Source organism: Staurois parvus, unplaced genomic scaffold, assembly GCF_062004578.1.
Source record: "Staurois parvus isolate SC_StPar_1 unplaced genomic scaffold, SC_StPar_1.0 ptg000530l, whole genome shotgun sequence".
Lineage (NCBI taxonomy): Eukaryota > Metazoa > Chordata > Amphibia > Anura > Ranidae > Staurois > Staurois parvus.
In genome coordinates, this window is record NW_028318326.1 from 12512680 (window position 1) to 12527945 (window position 15266).

At 40.7% G+C, this 15266-nt stretch overlaps 1 protein-coding gene across 1 annotated transcript in view; it reads right to left on the reverse strand.

Annotated features, from left to right (window-relative positions):
* The window catches only part of MYO3B (myosin IIIB), a 463809-nt gene that overhangs the window by 238500 nt on the left and 210043 nt on the right, over positions 1-15266 (reverse strand). The window contains exons 17-21 of the mRNA XM_089690537.1: positions 10944-11154; positions 7740-7887; positions 6294-6447; positions 3629-3717; positions 1358-1487 (exon numbers count right to left, since the gene is read on the reverse strand). Coding sequence (XP_089546663.1) covers positions 1358-1487; positions 3629-3717; positions 6294-6447; positions 7740-7887; positions 10944-11154 — 732 coding nt within the window. The remainder of the gene's footprint in view (positions 1-1357; positions 1488-3628; positions 3718-6293; positions 6448-7739; positions 7888-10943; positions 11155-15266) is intronic.

Genomic DNA, 15266 nt, shown 5'->3' on the forward strand with positions numbered 1-15266 from the left:
TTTATATTAGTCAGGAATCTAATTTCTTTGTTTATTGTTTGTTACATTTTGCTATTTCTACTATTTTATTTCCTCCCAGCACAGCAGCCTTTTTAGGTGCCATGTAAAGATTTTACTAAATTTATCATGAAAAATATGTTTTCCAGTGAAATATCACCTTAAAGTGATTGCAAAGACTCTTATTCTTCAAATAATAAACATGTTGTGCTTACCTGTTCTGTGCAATGGTTTTGCACAGAGTGGCGTCCATGGCAAGCCACATTCTATGGGGGCACTCCTGCAGGCTCGATCCTGAGCTGGGCTGTTTGCATCTGTAGACACACACAGTGCAGCTCGGACATGGCCCTCGCTCCCTCCTCTCATGATTTGACTGACAGCAGCAGGAGCCAGTGGTTGCCACTGCTCTCAGCCAAGCTTGTTAGAGCACAATGAGGGGAGATAAGAACTGAAGCTAGGCACAGTGCTGGATAGGACATGACTCAAGTAAGTGTTAGGGAGGGGGGCTGGGGGCACGGGTATTGGAAGATTTTTTTACTTTAATGCAGAGAATACAGTAAAGTAAAAAAAACATTTGATTTTACAACCACTTTAATGCAGTTGTGTCTAGCATGAATGATTGCAATTAGGTAATTTACTGAAATGTTATATTCAGATGCTCGGTATGCTTTGCTTCATTGCCCCATACCGGGCCTCTTGGCACACCAGCAGAAGTTGGCTTCCTATCTGTTTTTATCCACCACTAGAACAATTGCTCAGGCCTGGAAGAGTCCGTTTGTTCCTCTTCAGGGGGTGCGGGATCGTATGACCACTATGATGCTCAACGAACAGATGTCGAGTATCCGCAACGACTCCCAACATAAATTTTTGAAAATATGGGAGCCGTGGTTGCAATATGCCTTTCCCTCACTCCCCCCGGCTAGTCTGGGGATGTAATGGCGTTCGGTATTGGCGCTCTTGGACCCCTGCTCTTTGCCCCCCCTTTTTTTTTTCTCCTGTGTCTTCCTTTTTCTCTCTCTCTCTGTTTTTGGTGTGACTGGGCAGCTGCATTTAGTTGTAATAGTCAGTTACATTAATGTTTTGTAACTTATGTGCCATTGATAGCCCCTGCGTGGGCGTACCTTTTGCCCTGTTGGCATTAGAGCACTGTTTTTCCTTTTTTTTTATTTTGCATTTTGTTTATCTGTGCAATTGATAGCCCCTGCGTGGGCGTGTTTTATTGCCTCTGTTTTATACTGTTTAAAAAATTTATAAAAACCATTGAAAGAGAAATGTTATATTCACAGCTGCCTGTTACCTATATAGTGGAAGCCAAGGCAGGGGGTGCAAGGACACCTAAACAGGGGATGCAAGGAAATACCTGTTTTTGTCAGAGGGCTTGAGAAGAGCTGCTGAAGAAGCCTATTTTCTGATGTCCTCAGCACAACTACAATATCAGCTGGCAGAGTGTCTCTGTTCTTCTCCAGAAATCCGCAAGCATCATACAGGACCTGTGACAGGAAGAATAAGGGTTATGGTTATTTGCACTCTGCCAAAACGTATATCAGTTAAATAACGTCATACACAGCATATGAAATATTCAATACAAGGATAAATATAAAACCTCTTCTCATCATACTGCTTAAAAGTGATAAGATTGGATTGGTTATCAATATGCTGTGATTTGCCATCTTTGCACATCTTAGGTATGGCAGTTGCCAGACAACCTGCTGCTCTGCTTCTTCAGCAAGGTGTTGTTAAAAGAAACCTGTACCAAGAGAATACAGAGGCTGCCATTGCTGACATCCTTATGAAATGCTAGATGCCTGGCTGTCATGCTGATCCATTGGCTATAATACTTTCCGAGTCACTGACCTGAAACAAGTATGGAGCTCAGAAGTCCTGACAGAGTTTTAGACCGAGAGAGCCAAGCTGCAAGTATACTTAAAAAGTGCTTAGACATTTATTTTATTTTATTATTTTTTTATAGGTACTTATATAGCGCCGTCAACTTACGCAGTGCTTTACATATATATTATACATTCACATCAGACCCTGACCCTCAAGAGGTGTACAATCTAAGGTCCGACTCACATTCATACATACATATACTAGAGCCAATTTAGGCAGGAGCCAATTCGCCTACCACCATGTCTTTGGAGTGTGGGAGGAAACTGGAGCACTTGGACGAAACCCACGCAGGCACAGGGAGAACATGTAAACTCCAGGCAGGCATAGCATCCCCTATAGTTTTCTTCGTACAGGTTTTCTTTAGTGCTCATGTAGACCTAATCATTTTGTTAACGTGCAGTAAAACGCATGCTTTTTAACGTATGGTACTGCAACATTTCAAATGGCACCTCAACTTACAAAACCAGCACACACCTGATGCAACTACATTGGACCACTATAACACGCTACTATGCATTTTGGTTCATCATGATGGTAGAAATTATCTGACCGGATAGTTATTATTATTATACAGGATTTATATAGCGCCAACAGTTTGCTCAGCATTTTACAATATAATGGGAGACAATACCATAACAATACAGTTCAATACAAGAGGGTTAGGAAGGCCTGATCCTAGGAGCTTACAATCAAAGAGGATATTTCTAAATACATACTTTGTAAGGGTGCAAGGTGCTGAATTTTCATGTTGTTCTTAAAGTGGTTGTAAACCCTTACCTATACCCCATCAAGTGACTGGCCTCAGGTGATACGCAGAGATGAAACCAATCCTTCTACATAAGGTGTACCTGTCTATCTGCAGTCTTTTCTTCTCCATTAGGGCTGAATCTATAAAGCTTGCCTGAAAGTTCAGAAAAAAAGCAGGGGGGGAGAGCTGAAATTACATACTGCATAGCTCAGTGAGGAGAACTCTGAGAGCTGATTGGAGAGTAGAGACTCCCCCCTCCATATAGCCCACAGGAACAGGTCAATCTGCTGGAGGTTACTTCCCGCCACCATTTTTCTCTGGACATCAGGAAAATTTGTCAGAAGTGAATTATGCTGACAGAGGAATGAAGCAGCAGACAGATATGCGCTTAGTGCTCTTAATTGAGACAAGTACACACTATAGAGGGATATGCTTTTTAATATTTCATGTCTGATGTTTACAACCACTCTTACAAGAAAAAAGATTAAAAAGGGAAGTATGATTAAAAAAAAAAAACATGCTCACCTAGGTTGATGCAGCATTGATGTGATGCTGCATCTGTCTTCCCCCGGCTCTGCAGTGAGAAGTGAGCAATCAGACACCAATGGTCGCTCAGCTCTCCTCTCTGCTCAGAGCAGAGAGTGTTGACTGTCAGTTTCTGGCTCTCTGTTCTGCCCCTCCAACACCCAGTGGAGTGCTGGGCTGTGGAGGGTGTGAAAGGAGCTGGCTCAACCATATGGTTGGGATCTTTTCAGAGCCTGGACCAGCTCTGTAATGGGTCACAGGAGTACAGAACAAACTGAACTCCTGTGATCCATAAGAGCAGTCTAGCTAAAAAAGCTTTGGCTATACTTCTGTTTTAAGTCTTTTTAGTATTCCATGCAGTTATAATCAGGATGTCAGAAACTAAAAAAGAGAAATCCTATATTTACAATTACACAAAAGTTTTTTTTTATTTATTATGAAAATTATTTCAGATTAATGAAGATTTACCTTCCCAGCATAATGTTGGATGCCAAAACAAAGCTCAACACATTTGGGCCTCCAAAAGTATTTGAATCTGAGATTGTCTTCAAATTTATCTGTGAAAACAAAAGTATACTTTATTAATTTGCTTTACTTTTAAGTAAGGCTTTATTTACATGGCTAATTTGTCACCTGTCACAATTCTCTAATACAGGTTCCAACACGAGAATCAACTTGCAGAAGAGTCTCTATCTAAATATTTTCCATTTTTGAGTCTGTATGACTTCTTGTCCCAGCTCCTTGTCAGTATCAGTAGTAGTAGGCACATTAGCTGTCACTGGAACAGGAGTCCCCCCTTTACGTCGCCTCTTCCACTAACAACTTGTTTTGGAATCCTATCCTACTTTGTGTGTCAGTGACAATGGCCACCAGAACAAACAGAGAGGGAGAATCTCCCAAGTGGGGACAACCTCACAGAGACTTTAACATTCCCCATTTCTATCCAAAAACAAGAAAAAAGTTTTGGCAGTAGATTCACTTTACCTAAGCGAAAAAAAAAATAAAAACTTGTTTATGTAACACCCTGCCATGATACTGCTTGCAGGATGTTAAACAGACACAAGATAGCAGTGTCCTGCAGCCTAATTGTACAGACCTGTTGCAAAGCTTTGTGGGATTCGTAGGCTGACTGCAGGACTTTGCTGTTTGACAGTGGGCTAGTGAACTACATTTCCCAGAGGAGCTGACATGTGGGCAGAGGCAAATAAATACAGAAGCCCGGGAACTCAGGACAAGAAGTGAGGTGCGAGAGCTGGAGAACAGGGGTGAGGAGAAGGCCTTGCAGGAAGCTGGAGGACCAGGTCAGGCTAGGACACAGAGAGAGTGAAGGGAACTGATCCTGTGGGCTGGTGGTCCAGAGTACTGCTGTCTGGAGTAATCTCTGAAGGAGACACCATAGGAACACTGGGGGCCCCCACCTGCAGAAAGACCATCAGCTACCTGAACGATGCCACGGATCTGTTGAAAGTTTAATTCTCAAGCCATTCAGGTTGCCAATGACATTGCTCAAGCGTGCTGCTTTCTGCCTAGTTTAACTGACACTGTTCACAAGTTACACATATTGAGGCTTAGTTCACCTGGCCTAATGGTTACTACACCTTCAGCATAATCCAAATATAGGAGCCCACTGCCGTGTCTTGCTCTTTGCAAGCTCATTGGCCTACCTCATCGCAGGCTATCCCCTCTTCAGTCTCTCATGAATGCTGCTGCCAGACTCATCCAACTTACTAACCGTTCTGTATCTGCCACCCCTCTCTGCCAATCCCTCCGCTAGCTTCCCGTTGCCTGGGCACTCTGGTTGAAAAAGGTTGGTCCAAGGAGCAGTTGCTTTCATTTGTACTCACCCCTTATTAAGGAACTTTTACCTATGCTTTCAGAGGGATTTGAATTCATAAAGTGCTCCAACTCGAGCCCCATCAAGTGTGCAGAAGATCTTATACTGCAGTTTATAGGGGCACTGACCTATTCAATTCAAGAGCTCTTTCTTTGCGTCAGAATTGAAACATGTCATCCACGCCTCTGAGAGCCCAAAATGAGCTAGCCTCTCTGGTAATTTTTTTGCTTGCTGAGGAAAGACATCTCAGGGCTGGGGCTACTGGTTAAATTGTGAATTGCAGGATGTCCCGAACTGATTGAAATTTTGCTTGTTTGAGTTTTCCTTGAAATGACTATGAATGATAGCTATTATTTCATACACAAATGTTTCTGTTGTTTTACTGTACTTACATTTGATCTCAATACAACCAAGATATCAGTTCACTTAAAAACTGTACGTGAGTCTTAAATGAGCATTTTTCTTCCTTCACTAAAAGGCTAATAAACACAGTAGAACTAGTACACACATAAAGTACTATGTTTGTTACTTTATGAAGAACCTTGACGGGCCTGTAGTCTGGGATACAAATACTAATTTAATGTATAAAAATTGTGTACCACTGTTATCATTTTCTCAGGGCCATTTATGTCTTAAAACTTTCCTGAAGCAGACCTCAGGCTGTCAGTGTTCTACTATATTGTGCATTTATAAGTGTGCCAACAGGCATGAACACTGCAGGTAGCTGCAGATTGCTACCTAAATATGTACACTCTACCTAACTGTGTGTACATATCAATGTCCAGATAGGAGGAGACAAGTGAAAATACAGAAGTGATTGGAATAGGTTTTCTTACATGTCCATATTATTTTAAGCCAACCTTGCCTGAAAGAAGTGGGCATGTGGCACTGCCATAGACCCAATATTGTCACTTTGAAGGTTATTTTTAAAAACTGGATAGTGCAAAATCAGTTGCAACTCTGCATAGAAACCAATCAGCTTCCAGGTTTTACTGCTGAAGCTTCATTGAACAGGCTGAAATTGGAAGCTGCACCAGATTCTGAGTGCACCACTTTTAGTAAATTCTCCCCTTGTGTCTATGGGGCCTAAACAGTTTTATACATCTAGATCAGCAAGCATATGATCCATAGACTGATCACTCCTAGGAGGCACTCAAATGGTAAGATTCGGGATCTCTGAAGTATGTATATAGGGCAAGGTTGTGTGTATGTCAGTATAAATGTTCTTAGCATCCAAGATATTGAAAACAAAGTGAAATGCATTGTGGTGTGAGAACCATATTTCATATCCTTTCCTACCAACTAAGGTCTGGTCTGTTGCTTGGGGAAATCTGCTCTCCTCATCAAGCAGGGAAAGCAGACCCATCGGTTTCTGTAGAAACATGTCCAAGAGAGGCCGATTATCTTCATACTTCACCAAAGCAGCATCTATTCCTTCATTCTGATATTCCATCTAAAGAAAAAATCATGAACACACCACACTCAAACAAAGCATTTTGTGTAGAGAACATGCACAGTTTTATGCTGTATGAGTGCTACAGTGGCCGAATTTACCCATGTATTCAATTACCCTCTCAGAGATTCTAAATGTCAGCTCTCCCATCAGAGTTTAGGTAGACATCCCTTCTACCAGATGTCTATATTTTCTTGCTGTCTTTTGAAACAATTATCAAATAGAATTAAACCAATCAGTAGAGAGAAACAAACCAATATACTATAATAATTATGGAGGGGTCTTGGTGGGTGATTCATTCATAGAATTTAACCAAACAGCCATAAACCTTTTGAACAAAAAATCCCTTTAAATTGGAAGTCAATTTTTTTTAGTAAGTACCAATTTCCCCTTAATCCAAGTGCCTCACTGTTTTACAAAATTGCATTTCAGCCAGTCAGCCAGCTAGCATTCTTGATATGTCAGCTTCTAAATGCCAGCCCCAAAATATGTAACAGCTGCTCATAGTACTGGTAATGACAGCTATTTCACCATTGCTGGTGCCACTTTTGCTCAGGGTGTGCGCTGCAGGAGAACCTGCAGTGACATAAGGGCCTCTCCAGCTCTCCTTCTACCCATATAATTTGACAACACAATACCTTACTGTGACATGTCTATTTAGTGTTTTCATAGCAAAAACCCTTCAAGTGACATATGACTACATCGTATGTTACCACTTAGAGCCTCTGCATCACTCCAGACAACCAGATCATGTGAGATGTGTTTAGAACACAATTTTATGGTACTTTAAGAGTTCAATTGAACCTAAAGTGTAGGCTTTTAAAGTGACCTCTTCCTTACTCATGCATGCCAGGGGGTCAGTTGGGTCTTCCCACAATTCTAGTGCCTTGTGATTGGCCCAGTGCTGTCACATTGGGTAGAGACTATGACCCTGTATAAGCTCTGAGCTTATGCAAGACTTTCTTTCCCTGTTCCTGGCAGCCGCTTGGAGAAGTGTTAAACAAAAAGGTTAGTATATGCTGTCGGGTAGATGGAAGGTTAGGTGACCCTTTTATTTTCTTCTGCAAGGGCAAAAGAAAGAGTACTTTAAAGCATATACTACTCAAACATTTCTTTATACTGATGCTGTAAATTTCTTGTTAAATAGATTAGAAATATTGTTTCATATATATAGTTTGATATTTAAATAAGTACACAAGTTCTAAGTATGATAGAGAAACTCCAAAGAGCTTTGAATAAAACAACACAAAATAAATAGATCCAATTGTTCCTAAAGGAATCCAACCACATACCTGTTCCAGGGCAAATATATGCTGATTAAAATAAAACTGGATTTGTTCATTGGCAATGTTAATGCAAAGCTGCTCAAATGAGTTCCTTTTGAAGTTTTCAAATCCAAAAATATCTAGAATGCCCACATTCATACCGCTCTCGGTGTTGCTAGAAACAAAAAGAGAACTTTGCTTTTAGCACACAATTTCATGGCAGTCATAGGCTTAAGGTAATATCTTAAACCTGGTCAGGATTTGCATATTATTTAGACTTGAGAATATTTTTCACTCATTATTATAATTATAATTGCATGATTGAAGGTAATTAGAAAGTACTTACAAAAGTCGCTTCTAAATATGGCACCTTTAAAGGGAAACTAGACTTACAAAACTTTTTTTTAAGTATGCATGTGAAAGTGATCAGTTTAAATTATATTTTCTTATTATTGTTTGTCAATGTTTTCAAAACCTTGTTTCTGTGCATCACTTGTAGTTGTATATGTACATAGGGGCAAGCATATTTGCTCATTACATATAAATGAACCTGCTTCTGCTCAATGTAGTTCTATCAGTCTCTATTTTTGACTGGAAGCAGAGCACTCTTTGTGGATTTTATCTTACAACAGTGACTAATTAAAGACGCACTGGCTGCAGTGAAAGACAGATTTCTGTCCCATAGCTAATTGAAAAATTATATATTTTGGTGATGAGGACTGACTCTGAAAGGGTTCAGCACAGGGGTTTCAATGGCAAAAAAGTTAAAAACAGATTTTCCCCACATGTCCAGACTCCTGTCCCCCAAACTATGTAAATTGAACCCTTAAGTCTTATACTCTGCAAACTTAACCTGACCCTAACACTTAGCATCACCCTTAATTTAACAAATTTAACCCAATACATAGTCACTAAAATCATAGCCCTTTAACCTTAACACATATCCTTAAGCCTTTACCTTGCACCCTAACCCAAAGCTAAAATTGACTCTGTCAGCTGTTGAAGGTTTCTGGCATAATAATGCTTGGTGCAGAGATAATAGGTTCTGTTGCCAGTAGGGTAAGTACAGCATGATAGGGGTTATGGTTAGAGTTGAAGCTTAAAGTGATCCTAAACCTAAATGTTTTTTTTCTTTAAAATACAGTAACAAACATGTCATACTTACCTGCTTTGTGTAATGGTTTGCACAAGAGCATCCATTGGACAGAGACACTTTGTGCTCTGGGTTCCTCTCCCCTGCCATGTGCCCCCATAGCAATCTGCTTGCTATAGGGCACACATGTTTGCTCACTCCTGAGCTGGACCTGCGAATGATACACAAAGTGTCTCTGTCCAATGGCTGCTCTCGTGCACATAGCTGCATGGTGATGGGGCGCAGGTAAGTATTTAGGGGGTGTTGATGCGGAGGGAGAGGAGCTGCATGCAGAAGGCTTTTTACCTTAATTCATAGAACCACTTAAAGTTAAAGAGAATATGTCATGTTACCAATTCAGTCTCTTAGTAGTCCACCTCCAGTGCATTTAAACTGACTTTCCTAATTCTCTCCTGCAATTCTGTTGTTCCCAGAGTCAAACACTTTGTATGCTTGATGTTGGATGGTCTTGGAGTCTATACAGGGCTGAAGTCTATCCAGGGCTGAAGACATCCTCTTCCTCATCAGGTGACAGTCTTCTCTTCCTGGGCACTGGCATTTTCAGTGTGGGCACCCGGATGTAATAGCTTGTGGCTTCGCAGCTGGGTGCCCACTGCGCATGCGCGAGTAGCACTGTGCTTCCTGAATGGTCCTGTAGTCTTCTGGGACCTGTCACATGTTCCAGAAGACTACGGGGAGGGAGGAAGGGAGGACACCTTCCACTTCCGATCGGCTTGGCGATCAGAGCGGACGGGGGAACGGGTACCTGTCAAATTTCTTTTAAATAACAAAAATGTTATACTTACCTGCTCTGTGCAGTGGCTTTGCATAGAGCAGCCCAGATCCTCCTCTTCTCAGTTCCCCCGCCGGTGCTTCTGGCCCTTCCCTCCTGCCAAGAGCCCCCAGATCAAGCAGCTTGTTTTGGAGGCACCCAAGCAGGCTCACTCCTGAGCCGCAGCTCTGTGTGTTTACACACAGAGCCGCGGCTCAGTCCAGTTCCCTCTCTCTCCTCATTGGCTCACTTGCTGTGATTGCCAATGAGGAGGGAGAGTCCCCGGACATCACTGGATTGTGATGGGGCTCAGGTAAGTATTAGTGGGGCTGAGGGGGGGGGATGCTGCACACAGGTGTTTTTTTTTCCTTCATGCCTAGAATGCATTAAGGTAATAGAGCTTTTATATGACAGACCCAACCGTGACAGGGGGTTTCAAGGGACTGCAGGCTAGCCTCTTGCCTAATGACTATGGGCCCTGGCATTTGAAGGGGCTCTATTCCCAAAACACACTGACTCTAAGAACTGGAGAACTGGAGAAACCAGCATTGACTGCTTCAATCCCCTCCTAGACTCAGAGACTCAAAGCAAAAGATTATATTCAGCTCAAAACAACCTGATGCTGGGGTCTCCTGCTATTATGTATAATATGTTTATTAAGGTTTTATATGTACCTGTATTTGTCTATCTTGTCTAGGTATGGAGTGTCTTTTCCTCATTGTGTGCCTCCTTGGTGTGAATTCCCATTGTTAATTAAGTAACCTATTGTTTCTGTCTCTTTGCTAATCCCCCTGACGTGATTAGTCTTGTGTCAACTTTAAACTAATACCAAATCATTGTGTGATGTTTACCCCGAATGTGTAAGATTTGTTTTTATTGTTCATGTGGTGATTGCCCCTATTTTTAAAGTGTATAAAAACCTGTATTTCTGTTCAATTAAGTTATTCCTTTGGTTTTTACCTCAACATCTTGTCTGTGTATGATGTTTGGGGTAAAGGACTGGTATTAGCTCTTGGTCTTTTGGAAGGGTTTGAAGGGCACTGTTTGGCAGAGGCATCCAGGTGGGGTGCCAGGCAGTCCGTCACACTTTACAACCACTTTAAACCTCAACCCTAATCTTATAGTTTGGTGCAGAGCTAAAAGGTTCTGTTGGCAGTATTATATGGGCTATCATACCAGATCCCTTGAGTTCCTAACCCACGAAGAGTCATTGCTAAATATCCTAAACCAAAATCTTCTAAAAGTGCATAGATAGATACTTGCTATTTGTATAGTTGCCTTAGAAAACTGCAGCACCTTTACAGACGACAACACATGCAATACTTACCATATATTTTTGTCCGGCTGCAGCAGAGTGTTAATTCGGTTCACAATCCAGCTGAAAAGTCTGCCATACAAAGCTTTGGACATGGCATCTCTTACATCACCAGCTTTATCCACTGTGTTAGTGCGTATGATGGTCTCTCCTCTTGTTACTACACAATGTGAGGTAAGTGCCTCTTGGAACTCTTCTGCACCAATGCTAAGAAGAGCAGCAGCTTTAATTAAGAACATAAAAACAGAGGTAGATAGAGATAAATGAAAAAAAATGCCACGATAGAGAGGAAAGCTGTTGTCTTACAATGAGGTGCTGCTGAATTAGCAACTAAAATTAACAAACACTTTTACTTCTTTACCACTTGACCTCTGAAAGATTTTACCCCCTTCATGACCAGGGCATTTTTTGCTATTCGGCACTGTGCTATTTTAACTGACAATTGTGCAGTCATGCACCACTGTAAACAAATGAAATTTATATAATTTTTTTCACACAAATAGAGCTTTCTTTTGGTGGTACTTGATCACCACTGGGTTTTGCAGAAAGTGAAAAAAAGACTGAAAATTTAAAAAAAAAAACAATGTTTTTTACTTTTTGTTGTAGAACATATCCAATAAAAAAATTTCATAAATTTAGGAAAAAATTAATTTTGCTATTTGTCTTTGGTAAAAAAAATCCCAACAAGTATATATTTATTGGTTTGCGTGAAAGTTACAGAGTCTACTAATGACGGTAAATATAATGGAATTTTTATTTATTTATTTCATGCTAGTAATGGCGGTGATTAGTGACTTATAGCAGGACTGTGATAATGTGGTGGGCAATCTGACACTAACTAACACTGAGTGGGAATTAACTGACATTAACATCAGGGGTTATTTACCACAAGGCAAACAAGGCATTTGCCTAGGGCGCCATTTTTAGAAGAGAGAGAAGAAGGGATACACGCAGCATGGGGACGAGGTGGGATCCCAGAGAGGCTGCGGGCTGCTTGATGGTGGACGGTGTATGCAGAACACGACTCTCATTCCACAGAATGTCTGGAGCTGTGAAGGTGAGTGCCTTTCTCTCTCTTGCAGGGGTGGTGGTGGTAGTGAAAGGCTTTCTCGGGTGGGGGGGTGGTGTTGGTTGATCTCAGGCTCTCTCTGTGTGGGTTATGGCCGATTTTTTTGCTGCCTGGGGCAACACAAAACCTAAATACACCACTGACTGACATCACCAGTAACACTAATACAGTGATCAGTGGTACTAATTTGCACTGTCCTTTTACTGATGACACTGGGTAGGAAGGGGTTAACATCTGGGGCAATCAAAAGGTAAACTGTGTGCCTAGCAAGTGTTCATGAGTTTACTGTGTGCTGATTTTACTAAGGGATGTGACGGTTTTTATTCCCTGCTTTTCAGGGAGACAAAAACCGGCACATCCCTGTTGTCAGTAGAGATATCTGTGTTGTTTACTAACACAGATACCTCTCCTGTCATCCACTCCGCCGATCAGCAGGCTCCAGCCATGAATCATTGGCCGGGACCTGCTGATCAGCATGTGCTGGAGCCAGTGACAGCACAGCCGGGTCTGCAGGTGCGCAGGCTCCACCTACCCAGAAATAAACAATTACGTATATAGACGTGATACTGCGCAGCTGGCCCGCACTGTAGCAGTAAAACTACAGTGTATGGTTGGCAAGCGGATAATTGAATTAATGGCACTGAAAAAGATTATGGGGTTGATTTACTAAAGGCAAAATTCTGTTCATTTTAAGTTGCACTTACCTTACCTTACAAAGAATACCCAATCACATGCAAGGAAAATACACATTATAGGGTGTTGAAAGTCAGAAGAACTTCACCTCATACACTAAGCTCTGGAGAAAATTACTTTGCAGAGAGCAACTTTCCTTTCAAAGTGAACAGTCTATTTGCCTTTAGTAAATCAACTCTATGCCTTCCCCCCTGTGCTCACTCTCTCCTTGACATCACTACATGGGGAAAGATTATGCTGCAACTCAGGATCAAAGCTTTTTTTTTTAAACAGATCAGACCTGCACAGTCCTGACATAACAAGAAGTAAGCAAAGGAAAGTCATATTTTTTTCTACATGTGTCTGATTTTTAGAGGTGTGAAGAACACATATAAAGTTTTTTTTTTCTTTTTCACAAAATGAGTTGCTGTTTTTTTTAACTGGATTTGAATTATTAAGTATAACCAGTTTAGCAGAATTCTTGTTTAAAGGGTCAGTATGCATAAACCTGTTAAGTTTTTAGTAGATGCTAAAGATTTAAGTCACCTGATATTAGGCTTTATTCACTAAGCTATAATGTATTATTTTGCTCTTTTGCAATATGATTTCCAGCTACGTGTCTGTTACTGTCAGCTTCCGTTGGCCATCATTGCCAAATATAACAATCACTATCACTTTAAAAAAGTCGATATAGCTTTGAGAAATAAAACAGATTTCTTATATTCATTGAAGACTGCGCTAGTAGTAGAGTCAATTACAAGTGGGTTACAGTTTCTTTGATAGATTTTTTCATTCATGTCATACTTTGGAGCAAAATGGCACACATGAAGGTGGCCGAGAACATACAAATATTCCAAGTGATCTGGAACAGAGTTGGGAGTTTAGGAAGGAAAATCACATAATTGTTGGAGTATCCAATGCCATTGTCATGGGCAGTGAAAGCAAATCTCCCCAATGGAAACATACAGAAATTTTTTTTTTCTTTTTTTTTAAGTAGAATGACAAAGGATGAGAACCATTGTTTTCTATTGTCTAGGTATCTAAGAGATTCTCCTAACTTCCTAAGTGGTCATTATGTTGAAAAGCGAGATACATTTTCTCTACTTGGGTTACAGACATAATGTGAGTGTTGTGACAAGTGCCAGGACCTGACACGGGGTGAGTTTAGGACAGTGATAAAGAAATGACACAGGATTCTCAAAGATACAGTTTGGAAAACTCTGAGAAAGATGTCTTTTAAGCTTTCTTTTGGTTTTGTAACCCCATATCGGGACCTGGAGCTTGAAGGCTTGAAGTATTATTGAAGGCCAGTAGGTTGTCTAAGTACACAGGTGTGCAGGGTCATTATAAGCCAAGCCTGAGCATAGCTTAGGGCTCCTATTTGAAGACAGAGCCATCATGTGGAGACAGGTGTTTGCTCCAGCTAGGAGAGGTGAACTGCTTGGAAGACAGTACCCCATGTGGGAGCAATTCCGTACCCACAGGATTGAAAGAGTTGGGACAGCTATGTGAGTTGTTAGAAGACTGGGAGAGCTGAGGCACTTAGCAGGTCCAGGGGACTGAAGGAGGATATGCAAGCCCCAGGAACAGTGTGAGAACATTTGTTTTGTTTCGTTACTAATTTCGTTTTGTTGCACTTGTAACAAAATTTGTTTAGTTTAGTTTTGTTTATTAATTTCAAACGGATTCAAAATTTTCCAATGGATTTGAAGTAGTCAAATTGAATTTGAATAGAAAATATCAAAGCGATCTGAATTAATTGTGAATTGTGGTTCTTTTCTATTCGAAATTCGAATTTCGGAAGACAGCTATATTCTTTCTATTTTATTCTATTCTAATCTATTCTTTTTTTTTCTGTTCTATTCTATTGTCTATTCCATTCTTTTATTTTCTATTCTATGCCTTTCTATTCTGTTCTTTTCTCTTCTATAAATATAAATAAACAGCGCAAACATAGACCTTTAAATCAAATCAATATACAAAGTGCAAACATATATAAAAAATTATATTAATAGTGAAGTCCATCATGGTTAATAGACAACAAAAGTTCAGAAATCTCAAAAAAATATTTTGTGCAAAAAATTTTTTCAAATTCTTCTTCTAATGTAAAGAAAAAAACGTCCACCTTCCACCCGTGCAAACCAACATCAAATGCACTCACCAGATTTAGGTGAATGAAACGCCTTTTAGGAATTTATATGGGATCCTAAACCCTCTTTCGTATCCACTCTATAGGAATCCTCACCTTCAGTGTAGGCTCCACCATACAACCGGGGAGAGAAAAATCTCAGATAGTGTAATATTGCAAAATACCATTTATGAATAAAATCAAGGATTAAGGCCACTCACATTTAAATCACTTTAAAAAGGCATATTTATTAGGACAAGCTTCTTCCAGATGGACAATGAATGTAAGACAACCTCCCATGGAATCTCACATCACAGCTCCAGGATACAGCAGATGTTCCACAGAGACCAAACATACACAGATCCCAAAAGATGGCCGCTGGAACGCACCGCTCAGCGTGCGCTCCACTCACCGGAAGTGACGTCAGACGTACGGGGTAACAACCGGAAATGCGTCAACGCGTTTC